Genomic DNA, 16,317 nt, shown 5'->3' on the forward strand with positions numbered 1-16,317 from the left:
AATCAATTTTTTTTTTTAATTTGACCCTTTAAAAAAGCTAAACACAATAAAAAATGGGGTTTTTACAATTAATCCTTCTTGTCTATATACAATTTAAATCATTTTATTATCCTACTTAGATAAATTTCTCAATCTCAATCGTGATAATTCTTTACTTGACTCTATATGAAGTTTTGAGCAAACCTTGAAGTTTTTACTTTCATAGTTTTGGAATTAATTTTTAGTTATGATTTCGAATCCAAACTTTAATTTTAACTATTTGTCAAGTCTTTAAAAGATATAACAGATTCGTTTTGAGGGCAGAACTTAATTTCAAACCGTTCTGCATTTTCTGCACAAACTCGTCTAAGCATAAATGGCTTACTTTCAGATTTTTTTAAGTGAAATCTAAAGTATTATGAAGATTTTTCAACTTTAATATAAAAGGATTTTGCAGATTTGCAAAAACCATCAAAAATTTAATTGAAAAAAATATACTTCTTATATATAACGTTGGGAACAACGGTTAGAGAAGATGCCGATTTTGCCAAAAAAGCATATTTTCATTTTGATCTTGGCGGGTATGTAAACAAACAAAATTTTCGCATTTGGGGCACAGAAAACCCGCACGCATACATTGAAAAGCTGACACCCAAAACGAGTCCATGGTGGTGCGGATTGTGGTCCAGAGGCAAAATTGGACAATTTTTCTTCGAAAATGAGCTAGGAGTGGCCTTTACAGTCAACGGCGATCGTTATCGGGCAATGTTGAAAGAATTTTTGTTCACAAAAGGAGGAGGAGGATATTGGCAACATTTGGTCTCAACACGAGGGCACTATGTGCCACACAGCCGAAGCTACACTCGATGTTTTATAGCATTTTTAAAAACAAAGTTATTTGTTGGACCCTTTACGTTAATTTTGAAGTCGGGCTTGAATTAAAGCCACCAAAACCCATGGTAAAAGTGCAATTTTATTGCTAATAAGAAATCCTTGTCGACCAGTGATATTGCCTAAACCGTTTCATTTAAAAAATACTTAAGACCTATTTAGTGTATGCCAACTTAACTTTTATAAATTCGAAACCGAATACAAACGCTACACCTTAATTTTTATACTCATCGTAGGTTTCTATGTACATAACACATTCAGATAATACTTTTAAAGTATAGGGATCAAAAAGTAGGTGTTTTACTATTTTTCTTATATTCTGTACCTGCTTAAGCAAACATACTTCTCAAAAATCACAATCAGCAATAACCTTGAGCATGAAATTTTAGACGAAATATATGAAGATAAAAATAGAAAATTCAATGTCAAACTGAAAGCAAACAACAAAGGTTCTCCTTAAGCTAGACTATACAAGGGTAAGAAGGGTCTCGAATTCTTATATTAAATTATTTAAAAGTAGTTTTCGTAGATCTCTCGAACATACGGTATTCGTATGCTCATTTAAAAACCATACTACAATCTTACTTAATCTGTATCTACTCTACCAGGAATCTGAGTTCAATTGTATATAAAAGGAATCTTCAGTAGGTTTAGGTATCTTTTGTAAACGACAAGTACTCGTACCTCTACCTACCAACTTCCACTTGTTTCTGTTTGAACATACACACAAACATACATATATTTTTACAAAATATCAAGCCAGCGGGATGAGCAAGTGAAACTGAGACAGGATAGGATGAATTTTATTTAAAGAATAATGAAAAAACAAGATGTTTTCAGGGGAGAAATCAGATTAATTCGGTCTACAGTAAACGACATTGAATAAGGCAAGGAATTTGAATGTAAACAAACTAATATTGTGTGGCCACTCTTAAGAAAGTGAGTACATTACAGTTAAATAAGCAAAACCATGAATTTGACATTTACTTACAATTCTTGCAATTGTGACAAAATAGTGATGATAGCTTGAACTGAATGCAAATGCAACCGTGGAAGATTTTATGTTGACACTTTGCTTTCTAGTAGTTTCTCACAGAAACCTAAAAGTTAATCACACTTAGTACCGACATCGTCTTGTTTCTCGACATCTCTCGTTTTTAAATAGCATTCAATAATTTCTTTGACGCTACGATTTTGTAAGAGCTTTTAAAAACGACGAAAAGTCAAAAGAGGATAAGCAGTTTCAGACAACTGACGACTTAATTTGCAGTCAACTGACTTCTTTGAATGTAAACTTGAACCAAGACACCTAGTTAGTTTTGCAAGTGTCATAAACTTCAAACTAGGAACTTTACTTCATCAACATCTACCTTCAGTTGACCGTGCAAAAACTACCAAACACCTCTCAGCCAAGCTTAAATTCCATCTCGTACAGAAAATAAATAAATCACAGAGTAATAAGGTTGAGATCTCAATTGATAAGCTGTTTTTTTGACATAAGTCGAATTGACTTGATAGTTAGGGATATTTGTCTTCTCTTTGGCAGCTGGCCAATCAGATTCTAGATGCTTGCTTACTTTCAAGTCCCTTATATCGACTGAACCCGTCCGATTTAAATGCACAAGAACGGGTTCTCTTGCTACCAAAAACTGAGCACTAAGTAGGTCTATAACAGCAACAAGTGAACTCTTGATTGAGTCTTTTGCCTCTTCCATGACTTACAAGTTCAGCAACTAATTCAACCATTGTAATTTTTCATTCACGATTTAAAAGCGTCAATTTTGTTTTCCATTAGCAGCATACTAGCTAATTTATAAAGCTAGAGCTATCTAAAACAGTTGCAAATGGTTTGTGCTAAAAATGACAGCTCAAACATCAGTTGTCAAAAAATCTCTTCTACAATTTTTGAAAATAAGAACATATTCTGCACATTTTTATGTAATTATGTTTTTCTTTTATTATTATTTCTACATTTTAAATTAGTTTTCTTAACACTAATGTTTGTTGTTGTCTAAAATTTCATATTGCTCAACAATAAATTATCCCCATTTCAAAAAAGTTTTAATGATTTAAAAAAATTGCATATTGGTTTTTTAAATGGGGAAAATATATTTTGTATTTTGATGATACAAAAAAAATCCCTTTACGTCAATTCGGCAGAAATGTAATAGAATCAATTTGATTTGTTTTCTATTTGATCTGAATCTACCGAATTAAAGATGGGAAATTTATGTTTTAAATGTATATAAAGAGAGCGATATTAAATTAAGTACTATATTATTTTTTGTTTTATATGTATAGAGTTTTATTTGTTGGTCAATTTGAAATTCGTGACAAACTATTTTATTTGTTGTTTTATTTGTAAATTTGTGGCAGCTAAATATTTATTACAATTATTAATTTTATTTATTAATTTGTTCTCTTTGTTTTTTGTTTTTATTTATTAATTTTTTTTTATTGTTTAATAATACAGCTACAGTACTTTGTACTGATGTTTTATTTAACATTGTTAAGAGAAAACATGTTTTGTTTTTCATCGATATAAACTATAAAATAAAATCGATATACATACAACTAAATAAGTATACGTTTTTAGGTTCTTAAGTGTAATAATTAAGTAAAAAAGAAGAGCAATCTACATTTCTACATTATTTAAAATATATTTATACACAATTAAAAGCTAGTTGGAGTTAGAACTTCGTATTATTTGATTGGTTCTTTCATTGGGATAAGTTTATGATGTCGTAAAATGTATCTTCTTATTTGTTTTAGTGGTAAAATGAAAACAAAATTTTATTGATTTTCTTAAGACCAGAGTTATGTAAGACTGAAACCTTAATGAAGGTTCCAAATTTTTGTGCAATCAACTTGGTATTTCTAGAACAACAGGTAACCTCCTCAAATCATACGAAATTAGAACCTTCCAACAGCAAACAAAAATAATTATAATAAAGAATCTCCTACGCAATCATTGAGTCAAGAGGTAAAATGAAAAGATTTAAAAAAAAAATATATATGTATATATTAAACAGAGAAAAGTCGTGGCTATGCTAAATCCTGAGGTCGAGAGATTTCCTTACTTGTTGTTGATGTATTTTTCTTCTATCATCTACTACTGCTGCTGCTATTGCTACTAATGTCGGTTACATTCTATAAATCACGCCGTGTTATCAAAATATACTATTGATTTTTATCCTTGACTCCAGCAGGTACACCAATACTTAGCAAATGGTCTCCCGCGGTTAATAGACCTGCAGTTGTTCCTGGTTGATGGGCATAGTTGCGAATCTGGTGCAACGATATCAACTGATTTGGGAAACTATTTGTTGTCCCTCCTCCTATATTTTGATTTATAACAGCTCCAGCTGTTTTCGCTGATGCAGCTACACTTTGGAATTGCAAGGCGTCATATATGTAAGGCCTCTGGGCAGCCGCATGGTGAGTCAGAGCATTCAAATGCGGTGCAATCGTATTGATGGGCGTAAACGCCGAATTTGTGGCAGATTTTGATCCGGCTCCTTCATAAGAACTCACCACCACAATTGTGTTTGGGGAGGATTGTTGTTGCTGCTGTTGTTGTTGTTGCTGATGCTGTGATTGACGGGTGATAACCAAGTCTTCGCCACCGTCATCGTTGCCGCTTTGAGTGTTACCAGCACTACCGCCGCCACTACCACTACCTCCGCCATTCACTATCGCTCTATGGTGCTCCAACAGAGCACGTTGATGGTTCTGCAGATCGTTCTGTTGCTGCGGTGTCAAAGAAAAGTCATAGCCATTTGACTGCTGTTGCTGTTGTTGTTGCTGCTGCTGCTGTTGGTGTTGATGCTGCTGTTGTTGTTGCTGCTGCTGAATGGCTTCGGCTAGAGACGCAGCCGCACTTTCCGGACTAACTTTTGGCCAATAAGGATGTTCACTATTTGCAGCCGCTGCTGCTGCCGCCACATTCATAACAATATTTCGATTGATATTCAGCCCTAGGCCAGCAGCCAGCGCTGTGCCATTTGTGGCTGAGTTGCGATTCTGTTGCTTTTCGGCCTTCTCAGCGTGTTTTTGCAAATGCTTCTGCAGGTATGTCTCTTGAGTGTAACTTTTGCCACAAAAACTGCATATGTGCGTCTTTAAGTGCTTCGAGTCTTTGTGCTTGGGTATATGCTCAAGCAGAGTTAATTCATCGGTAAAGCATTTATAGCAAGAATTGCATTTGAATGGTTTGTCAGTTTGGTGGCAGCGAGAATGCGACTGTAGATTAGAGAGCTGAGAGAAGGCTTTTTGACAGCCCTGATGCCGACACTTGTACGGTTTGTCACCAGTATGAGTGCGAATATGTTGTTGGAGGTGGGATAATTGCGTGAATTTACGTTGACAGATCTCACAGCGATATGGTTTGATTCCGAGATGAATGCGGGCATGTTGTGACAGGTAGCTGGAATTGGCAAAGGTCTTGATGCATTGACTGCATTTATAGGGCTTTGTATCACGAGCCGATAACATATCCGATTTGGGATTGTACTGCAAAGGAAGAAAAAAAAAAAAGGATAAATAAAGTGATGAACATTTATTGTGTTTAAATAAGTCATTGAAAAATTTGCACCGACATAAATGATCGTAAAAGTAGAAAACCAAATAAAAAAAAGGGATGATTAGGGAACAATAGAAATCACAAACAATGCCAAGCAGAGGGTGCCTCATATTTGGCAAGGGTACTTATGAAACTCTATTCAGTAAAATGAAGTAGGGTTTGTTCTTTTGTATACTCTAAGGTCAATAACTTCAATGTCTAACGAATAAAGAATGCATTCAAAAAAAGGTAGATAGTCACGAACCTGTGGAATAAAAAATAAATATCTAAAGTTCATTATTTTTAATCCGACCAAACACCAATAAAGCGATTTTTGAAGATATCTCTGCAAAATATTGTAATATCATGTAAGTGAATTGGACTTTAAAAACACAAATTTAAGTTTTTGAAACATACATACATATTTGTGATTTTTGATTATTATTTGGAAAAATTGAGAATCAAATCATTTAAGCTCTCTACATTTCAAAAATTCCCTGACCTGAAATTTAAGTTCATATGAGAGAGAATACATTTCTGTAGGACAAACATCACTTTTTAGAAAAATTTCCAATTCGATGAATTGAATTCACTTAAGATCTATTTTTATTTAGTCTAAGAGATGAGGGCTACTTTTTAGGGTAAAGGAAACCAGTTGATTATAAAGTTGCAGGTAGTCTTAGTAATGATGATAACAGAAACGTTTGTAAGCCAACACATAGTGTCGGCGTTTTCAAAAAAAAAGTGCATTAGAAGTTGAACTTTTTCGAAAAATTGAAATAGGTAGAGAATGCATTGCCTCTTAACACCTACGGCTCGATGATTGCCAATAAGGTTTTATATGGCAATTGAAAGCTCTTGGATAATATATCATAAACATATTTAAAAAAAATAAGCTTATAATCAACTGAGCATTTGGAGTTTTTATTGATGGGATTTTTAGGGAAACCACTTCTGTTATATGTTAAGAGTAAGGCTTCGGCCACGCAATAAGCGTTGAGCGACTGAGCCACCGAACGACGAGTCGCTGAGCGATCAATCTGAGTGATGGGTGGATATTTACTAATTCCTCGTCACTGAGAGTGTAGTTGGAAAAATCCCATCGTCAAGTGCGGTTCGTTATAGCTTAGTAGTTAAAAGTCGCGTTCATATTTATAGATCTGTAATAAGGTCGATAATCCTTAGAGTCGGTGTACTGTACAACCCAATAAATCGTGAAAGGGAAAATTATGTTGAATTTCATCATTTATATCTAAATCTTCTCAGATTTCCAAAACGATTTTGGCAATATTGTCGTATGTCAGTACCATCTTCTGATTGGCTAATGACTTAGCAAGGCGTTGAATACAAGAAATGAGCTTGCGCAATATTTTTAGGAATACTTGCATTGAACAAAAAACACAATTTGCAATTTAAGATTCAATAAATAAAAACGTACCAGAACAATTACAAATTTGTCCAACTATTTCCCACTCTTTATCGGTGACATTTTTTTTGTAATATTTGTGGGTGTCCTGCGATAGCATTGGGCGGCTTTGGACAGCTGAAATTTAACTTCAGTGTTTATTGTACACATTTTTTTTCTACGTCGCTTAGCGATCGCCTGAAAGATTAAAACAGGATTTATGTGTTTTTTTTGCGTCGCTCGGTCGCTTATTGCGTGGCCGGACCCTAAGATGGTAACTCCGATAAACTAAAAAAAACAGCAAAAGTTGAAGGAGTGTTAACCTCTTGACAACCGCGATGTAAATTTTCGAGTGTTGTTGTTGTTTTTTGTTTTAATGGTTTTTGGTGATACCCTGTTGTAATGTACATTAATTCAAACATTTTTAATCCCAAATAATTGAACCTTGACTAGCAGACGCTTTTAACCAAACCAATCCATTGAATATCGCGATAAAAGTTGCGAATGACTTAAATAGGCTTTCACTTCTATAAATTAGGACCGACATTTAATTTAAACCAATTTCTCACAACGCGAATACTATTTTGTATGATATAAAATAAACTGCCTACTTGATGTCTTGAAATCTATGTTCATACAGGATAACTCACAATTGTAAACAACTTGACATTGGTTCTACGAGGATATAACAAAACTTTGAATCTATACAGTTTAAGAGTAAGAGACTAAATCTGCGCTCAAAAGGTAAGTCAACTTAAGTGGGCGTATCTTTTTATCCCTTTTTCTCTCTACAAACCATTTTTCTTTTTTTGCCCTAGTTGATAACTCTTTTAAAACAAGAACGTTATGATCTTTTATAAAATAGCTTAAATTTAATTCATAGGGTTTTGCAAAAGTTAAAACAAATTAAGTAAAGGATGTCTTATTTTTTGCATTTACGTTTCTAATATTGATTTAAAATGTTTTACCATATTTAATAATTAAAAAATAAAAAGAAAAACACAAAAACTATTTAACCGAATTAAAAACATCTTAGGATACTTAATAAATGAAAAACTGTACAAGTTGTTTTGGTAAAAGTACTCAAAAGTCAAAAACATTAATAAATGTATTAAATATGTATGTACATACATATATGCATGTATTGAAACAAAGTTTGCAAGTTAAAAATTCAGTTTCTGAAAAACTATAAAAATAGACGTTAAGAGCTTTTACACTTTGAACACAGAAATATTCAACCAATTGTGAACTCGTTCATCTTTCGAAAAAGAGGATCGACAATTCAATAAGTTACAAAAGACCATAAATAAGTTCCCAAACTTTAACATAATCTAATTTTTCCAGTTGGATCTGAAAGTTTTTTTGTCTTTTAGGAAATTTAGGAACACATTTTTTAAGGTAAAATGTACATACAATTATTGCATAGATAATTCTTTGACGTTATGTTAAAAGTCCTTAAGTCAACAAATTACATTTGAGGTTTTTAATTTCGTGTAATTGCCTTTTTTTCTCTATCGTTTAGTACTGACAACTTAAGTCTAGAACAACTGCTAAATATTGTATTAATTAAGTCTTTTTTTCAATAAGACAGATAAATTCGTATTTACACCAGTTTCCAACTTAAGATCTAACTTAATATTGAAACAGTTCTGTTCTAGAGTCGAAATAAAAGGTTTTTAGAAAGATGCTTGTGCGTGCGTGTGTACGTACGTTCGAACTTTGGTACGTCCGTACGTTCGCGACTTTTTTTCGTCAAATAAATTTTGCCTTACTTTCTGTGACTGATGAAATAAGAATGGCTATGGACAGTGATCATGTTACATTGCTAACACTGTTAGATTATTCAAAGACTTTTGATACTGTTAACAACTCAATTCTTTGCAGAAAGCTGCGAATTAACTTTGGGTTTTCTTTAGAGTCCTGTAATCTTGTTCTTTCGTACCTTAGCGGAAGGCAACAATGCGTGATGGCCAATGGAGTGCCACAGGGATCTATCCTTAGACCAATCCTCTTTTCACTTTACATAAATGAGTTACCACAAGTTGCTAAACATTGTTTAATTCATCTATATGCTGATGATGTGCAACTCCTGATAAGTCGACCTTTTGGAGCTAAAAATTTTGCCGTAGCTTTAATGAACGATGATCTTCTCCCCATTTAACAGTGGTCAAAAAAGAACGATCTCCGCCTTAAACTGTCAAATCAACATCCCTCCCCATCTATCGCAAAAACTTTGAACTATCAGATTTAAACTTGTTGAAACTTGACGACGAAACCATTAAATATGTTAGCACTGTAAGAAACCTTGGAGTAATATTCAATCGCACTCTCACTTGTGATGACCACCTTAATAGTGCCTTTGGTAAAGTCTATGGAAGTCTCCGCCTTCTTCAAGTCAATCGAAATTTCATCCCGATCAAAACTAAACTGCTACTTGCTAAGGCGCTTATACTACTAACTGTTCTTTATGGGTGTGAAATCTTTTGTAAACAAGCCGCAAATTGAATGTTGCTTACAACAATATTGCCCGCTATATTCATAATCTACGTCGTTATAATCACATATCAAGTTTTGCGGTACGGATTTCTGCTTGTAGCCTTGACAGTTTAATAAACTTTCGCTCTCTGAGTAACCTGCATGAAATCATCCAAACACAACAACCTGATTATCTATACGGTAAGCTGAATTTCCCTCATTCAACAAGATCCTTTGCTTTAATATTACACCGATACAATTTTCTAAATACTGAGCGGCAAATACTGACTAGGCAAATAATTGATGTTAAATTTCCTTTTCTTTATATAAATATGTAAATAGATACTAAATTTCCTCTTCTTTATATAAATATGTAAATAGAAGTCTTAGTTATATATTTTATTCAAATTATGATTTGCAACTTCGAAAATTTTACAAATACAAAATTTTTTATCTCCAAAACAATTTTGTGCGACGGAAAATAACGTTTTTAACATCTGTTAAAATTTTGAGAAAAATCGAATTGACAGTCTGTTTTCAATATTCAATATTTTTTTAAACAAATCAAATAGTTCGGTATTTCATACAATTTTAAAATCTACAAAAAAATAGTACACATTGCTACTTTGGTAAAAATTGATTTTCGACTAAAAATCTCGTTTACAAAACTAGATTTTGAAATAAAACTATTTTATTATACGCAAAATATTCTTGGTTATTTTAAAATTTTTAAGAATAATTCAATTGACAACTTTTTTTAAACACAACACGAAAACCTACAAACTTTTAAGCAAGACAAATCGACAGACGGGATGGGAAGTTATCAGTGTGGGTCGCATCCCAGCCTCTTTTTTGTAACTTTGAGTTCATCTTTTCAAATACAGGACCGATTATTCTAATGAAATAAATTAAAGAAAGCCCTGAAGAGCTAAGGTATTTACCCTTACATTACACATTAAAATAATGCAACGATCATTGATTAGGTACAGAAAGAAACACAATAGAAATTTCACTAAATTGTTTAATATTGCAGTTCATATTTTCAGAGTTTCATTAATAAGAAAAATAACCGCCGCATTTAAAGAGGAATAACTATTGAATGGTACCTATAAATAGTGTATACCTACCTACACACCATTTCTTTCCGTGGTTTAATGAAATTTGACAAAATATGAAATCCCACTTATGATAGATGCCTACAATAGTTTTCAATTGGAAATTCGTTATGTTTTTAATAACAAGAACAACGAATTTTGTTTGGTCTGACAAAAATATGAAGATTATATTTCGCACAGAACTTATCAGGAGGTAAAATGGGGACTAAGATAACTTTTGTTTTCGGAAATGGAAAACAAAAATACGCCGGATACCGAAACCACCATTAGCCAGTCATGACAAATGTACCTTAAGATAGTAGTTAGGTACATTCTTCCGTCTTAACTTTTTGAATTTACTAAGACTAAGCGTATAAATTATTTATGTAAATTAATTTACATAAGCATTTCTTATCCAAAAAGTATACCTACCTACTGATAAAAATTTAAATGGTTTGACTTTACACACGCTACGAGTGTGCATCTCAAGCTCAATATAGTTCATAAACAATTATCTTTATTCAAATTCCCTTTTCGAATGTTCAATTGGGAAGTACCTATGCATAAACTAGAAATCTTTTTTGTAGAAATGAAGGTACACAAATATTGTTTTAACCAAAGAACGATAAAGTTAGGTACTTACTTTAATTTCCTGTCCATCGGAAAGCGGAGTTTGTGGAGACGATGGTGCACTGTAAGACTGTTTCAAATCGAGCTGCTGCACCTGCTGCTGTTGATGCTGCTGGTGATCCTGTCGACCACCACCGCTACCACCCGAAGATGACTCGCCAGTATTTAAATCCTGTTGTGTATTTCGTTCCACTTTTATCGAATAATCTAGTCTCTCAACATTCTGACGAAATTCATTGATATTGAATGGTTTATAGTCATGGACCAAAGTGGCATTGCGTAGATCTGCCGAAGTCAAATGACCCAGCGAACTTAAAACCCCACGCTCATTCATCGAACGCAATTGATCAATTGACCGATGCAGATATTCAGTTGTTGGAATTTCTGCCATTAGAGGTGAGCTATGATGATAGTCCAACCCTCCTCCGGGTCGGTATTCAATTGTTCGACCCTCCAGCTTAGGTTAACCCAACTCCAACAAGAAATTTACTATCGTATGAAGCAGTAGAAGATGATGATAATGATGGTAGTAGGTAGAATGAAGCTAGAGATAGACGAAACTCCTCGATGATGGTGTTCGAGAGTAGGGCAGTCTTCTTCTTGGGCGGGTGTTCCTTTTCTGCTCAGCCACACTGTGTTTCGAAACAAAAATATAAAAGGTTCTTTTACTTTTTTGTCATTTTTCTTATGTTTTTCTCTTAATTCAAAACTTTTTTGTGAAAATAATCATTTTTGGATTTGTTTTATTTTATTCTTTTTGGAAAAAATTTAATTCTTTTTATCTTTTTTTTTGTTTGCAAGTGGCTCTCACTCTCTGATGGTGTTTCTCCCGCGATTAATTTTCATAAGAAAAAACATTTTACAAAAAGAAATCAATAAAAAAAATATAACACTCAGGGGAAAGGCGAAAAAATGCAAACATGGCAGAAAATTTGGCGTAGCACCACAAACACAAACGAACAAAATAAAAATTTAAGAAAAAATACACAGAAATCAGCGTGGAACCGGCTCCGATGGATGAACGAAAAAATCTACACACGTAAAAAATGCCAAATAAAATGAGTAAAAAAGCGACTGAAAGAACCAAATACAAAAAAGAAAAAAACACAAGAGAACGAAATGGGTAAGTGAAAAAATAATACAAAAAAACCAATACAAACACGCGTGCGGGTGACCTAGTAGCGTTGCCACTTTGCAAAAATAATTGATGGAGGGTAGGTAGTTCACGATATAAAGCGGGTTCTAGACTTTTGTACAACATTTGATATTACACAATATTATTGAGCGATGTGCAATTTTATCATCTGTGGGTACAATTGAACAATATTTGTTCATTTAATTTTAAAATTTGAAGAGTAAAGACATTTACGAGTAAAACGCGAGGTTGAAATAACACTAATTTTAGAATGTATGGATATGTTTGCGTCTCTGCCGGTTTTGTGAAATGTAAAGACCAAATTAAGAATAAATATGAACACAGTGAAAATTACTTTCAAAATACAGGGAAATAAATCCGAAGCTGATAAACAATAAGTAATACAGAAATTTAATTTCTTGTGCACCAATTATAGAAACGAATTTAAGAAAAATTAGGATTTTGAAAAAAGTGGTGCCGTTGACATTGTGTTATTTTGACACGATGACGCGATGCAGTTTTTAAGAAACTTGGAGGAACCATTCACCATTAAAAGCAGCATCCATGAAGGATGCATCACTCAACATGTTGCTTTCAACTAACTTATTGTATAAAATATTAAATCGTTGAAACAAAAATTAAATTTTATAAAATTATTTAATAAACAAACGTTTGCTTTAAAAAGTAAGAGGAAAAGTTTTCCCGATTACGGCAACGCCAGTTTAAAGATTATAAATCGAATACGGAAAGAAGTGCAAGACGAAGACCTAAAAAAAAACCATACATTCAAACAACAAGTTGTGCGAGTAGTAGCCATGTAAACAATGCATACACTTGTGTTACCAACGTTTGTGCGCGGTGTGTAGGGGGATAAAAGAAATTTAAATTATGGTGACCAGATTGGTTAGTTAATTTTTCGAAAACACTGTAAGCAAATATTATAATAAATTATACCTATAGATGTTTTTAGATAGTTTACAAAAGAAAATGTAGATAAATATATCTGACTATGATATATTATAATTAAGTCAGTTGATTTAAGAAAAGGGTAAGTATTTTCGACAGAATCCACAAAAGGGCTTTAAAAATTATAGCCGATAGAACTATAACCGAAACAATTACGTCACTCGAACAATACCGCAATGTTTTATGCCTTGGGTAGTTTTGCCGGTATTTGTATAAACAATTCAGTCTTAATACTCTAGAAATGCACATCAGTTGAACCTTGAACTCATTTTCAGACGTCTGTTAAGTTTAGTGATTCTTTCTCAAACCACACATCGAAAATGTGAAAGGCTTTCCAAAGCTCTGGCTGTCCCTATCATTTTGATATTCAAAATTTTAAGACCGATGTGTATCGGTATCTCTTCTTTAAACCTTCAATATTTTCTTAAAGCTCACGCTGTGTTTAAACTTTAAACATGTTAAGGGTATTAAAAACAACTCGAGTGCTCGAGAGCCCGATTAGCTTCTTGGAATCTTTAATTGAAATACAAACAAAATCATAGAGAGAAGAATTACGTGCTTAAGATTCATAGGATTTTAAAGCTTGAGATAAATACTGATATTCAAAAGTAATTGAAATTAAATTATTGTCTAAAACTGTTAGTTTCTGAGAATATGAAAGCAATATACCTACGAGTTTTAACTAAATATGAACTACATACGTAATGCTTTTCATAACAAGAGTTTGTATAGTTTCTTCACTTTAAATTAATTTGGTTGCTTTATTTTGACATATCTTCAGTTTTTTAGTTTCAGTGATGCTATACTTGAATTTTTCAAGAGTTTACTGCAAGTTAAACATACAAATTATAAAAATGTTAAGATAAACGCTTTGTGTATTAAACAATAAACATTGCATAGTGTTCTAAGCAGGGGGTGGGTGGAAGCATGGAACACTTGTGTAGTATTCATTAAAAAAACTTGAAGGCATGTAAAGTGAATTAAAACAATTTACAGAAAATCAGTGTTAAACCCGAATAGGAAAACATTTTGAATGGAAAGTCGACCCCTTCATTCAAATTAGCTATTTTAAATGTAAATAATTCCTATTCAGAAACGAGTTGCATGTTATTAAACAAGTGTCGTAAGTATAAAATTATGCGTCAAAATTCAATGCGGTTCATTTTTCCATTGCCGCAACAATTAAATAATATTTGTAGCAACTTTAGAGCGAGGAAACATTTATTTCCATTTTGAATTAATTTTCAAAGTGCACTTTTTCACATAAAATCCATGCATAAATGGTTTATTTTGACATTTCAGTTTTTTTTTCTGTTTCAGTGGTGCTGTACTTAAATTTGAATTACTATTAATTTAAAATTTTATTTGATTTTTTTTTGCAAGTTAGGCATAATTATGAGATTTTTTTTTTTAATATGACACAAAACAAATTATTTTACGGCTTCTAGTCTTTAAATACAAAAGAAACTTTTCACCCACCTAAGATCCTAGTGTGCCAAGTAGGTGGTAGCATGCAACCCCTTAAATAGGCAACTTTCTGTTGAAAAATCGTACTATCTTAAAAAAAAAATATTGGCAGGGGTGTAATATCAAGTCAAAAACATTTTACAAAAAGAAGTAGGGTTAAAAACGAATGGGAAAACTTTTTTTGTAAGATTTAACGATGTTTTCTCACCGCAAAAGTTTACTGTCCAAACAAAAATCAAAATTCTAAGCGCGTGCCTTTAATAGAAAGTCGCCCTTTTGTTTAATTTGAATTATATTAGCAATTGTTAATTAGTAGCGAGTTGCAGTCTATTTAACTATTGTCATAACTATAAAACTAGACCACGAATTCAACGCACTTCGCCTGTAGACCCTAAAATAAAAAAAATAAAAACACAACACAACAAAAAAAAACTTATTGGAAAAAAAACACTTCCTAGTAGGCGGCCTACAAAATAAAAAAAAAAACAAACGTCTGGTCAGTCTAACAAGGCATCATCAAGAAGAAAAAGAACACACCAAAAAACAACACACACAAAAAAAAGGTGAAGTGTACACTACTCGCGCGGTGATTTTATATTTTTTCTTTTTTCCTCGGTTGGACAATCACTCAATTAATTTGTTCCTTCATCACACACTTCTCACAAAAGAAGACAAAAAACGGAGAAAAAAAAACGTTGGTTAAATCCATTTTTTGGTTTTTTGAATTTTTTTTCCTCTTACTCTTATTTGATTTTCATTTTTCTTTTCTTCTTCTATAAATTCTCGTTTTGCACAATATATTCTTTTTTTTTCTTAACATTCTCATTCTCGACACACTTTTGCACTCCCTTTTGCAGTGTCATTCAGAATTTTGAAGTTTTCGCAAAATTTTTAATCTTCGTCGTTTTCGTTTCACGTTTCGTGTGCTTGTGCTGTGTTGTCCCGTACCGTCATACACCGCCGCGGGCAAAATTTAAAAAATGACAAAATTTCAATTAATTTATTTCTTCCATCTCTTATTCTATTCGTTAAATTAAAATCAAAATTCAAAACTTTCGCGCCACCAATAGACAAATGAGCCACCCGCAATCTCACGTTATAATAATAATAAATTCAAAATATTTTAATTTCTTTTTTCTTGATTTTGGTTTATGTACTTATTTATTTTGCTTTCACTACTAACCACGTGTTTTGTTGCGATTGCGATGATTGCACCCGCTCTTTCAATTTCAAGATCTCTGTTTGTCGTTTTGACAGTTTTGTTTGTGTTGCTTCGTCTTCTTGTGAGTTTGGTTGATGATTTCTTTTTGTTAATAGAAAATGCACAAGAAAACAATTCCCAACAGCAACAACAAAATAAATTATAAAAAGAAAAGAACTTGTACGGTTTTGTGTGTTGCTCTGAGTTTTCCTCTTGGTTTCTGTTTTGATGGAGCACTTCGTTCTTTTTTTACGTTTGCACTCGGCGTGTTTACCACATCAGAGCAAAAAGTAGACTGGTGTGGTAAGTGCCTGTAAAAAAAATCATTTGAACCTCCGCCGCCACAGAAGACACAAAAAGAAAAAAAGACATTCCCCTCCATCACCATGTGGAATGAGAAGAAAGAAAAAAATCTTGGTGTGTTTTTTTCAATCCTCATTCCTCCTCCTGACCCCTCTTATGTTTTTCTTCTATACATTCTAAGTACATTGTATATCGTTTGTCGTTTATATT

At 32.8% G+C, this 16,317-nt stretch overlaps 1 protein-coding gene across 3 annotated transcripts; it reads right to left on the reverse strand.

The window, feature by feature from the left end:
* Positions 1-3,632: 3,632 nt before the first annotated feature.
* Positions 3,633-16,112, reverse strand: LOC129940053 (zinc finger protein squeeze-like). Of its 3 annotated transcripts, none has more exons than XM_056048277.1 (3): positions 15,787-16,112; positions 11,049-11,667; positions 3,633-5,382 (listed from the first exon to the last, which is right to left on the reverse strand). In XM_056048277.1, exons 2-3 carry the CDS (start codon positions 11,424-11,426, stop codon positions 4,051-4,053), a joined length of 1,710 nt encoding a protein of 569 aa, XP_055904252.1. In that variant the 5' UTR covers positions 11,427-11,667; positions 15,787-16,112; the 3' UTR covers positions 3,633-4,050. The 3 variants fall into 3 exon arrangements, with proteins under 3 accessions (XP_055904252.1, XP_055904255.1, XP_055904254.1); XM_056048280.1 differs by lacking the exon at positions 15,787-16,112 and adding an exon at positions 15,345-15,763; XM_056048279.1 differs by lacking the exon at positions 15,787-16,112 and adding an exon at positions 11,847-12,111.
* Positions 16,113-16,317: the final 205 nt, after the last annotated feature.

This window comes from Eupeodes corollae, chromosome 1 (assembly GCF_945859685.1).
Source record: "Eupeodes corollae chromosome 1, idEupCoro1.1, whole genome shotgun sequence".
Taxonomy (NCBI): Eukaryota; Metazoa; Arthropoda; class Insecta; order Diptera; family Syrphidae; genus Eupeodes; species Eupeodes corollae.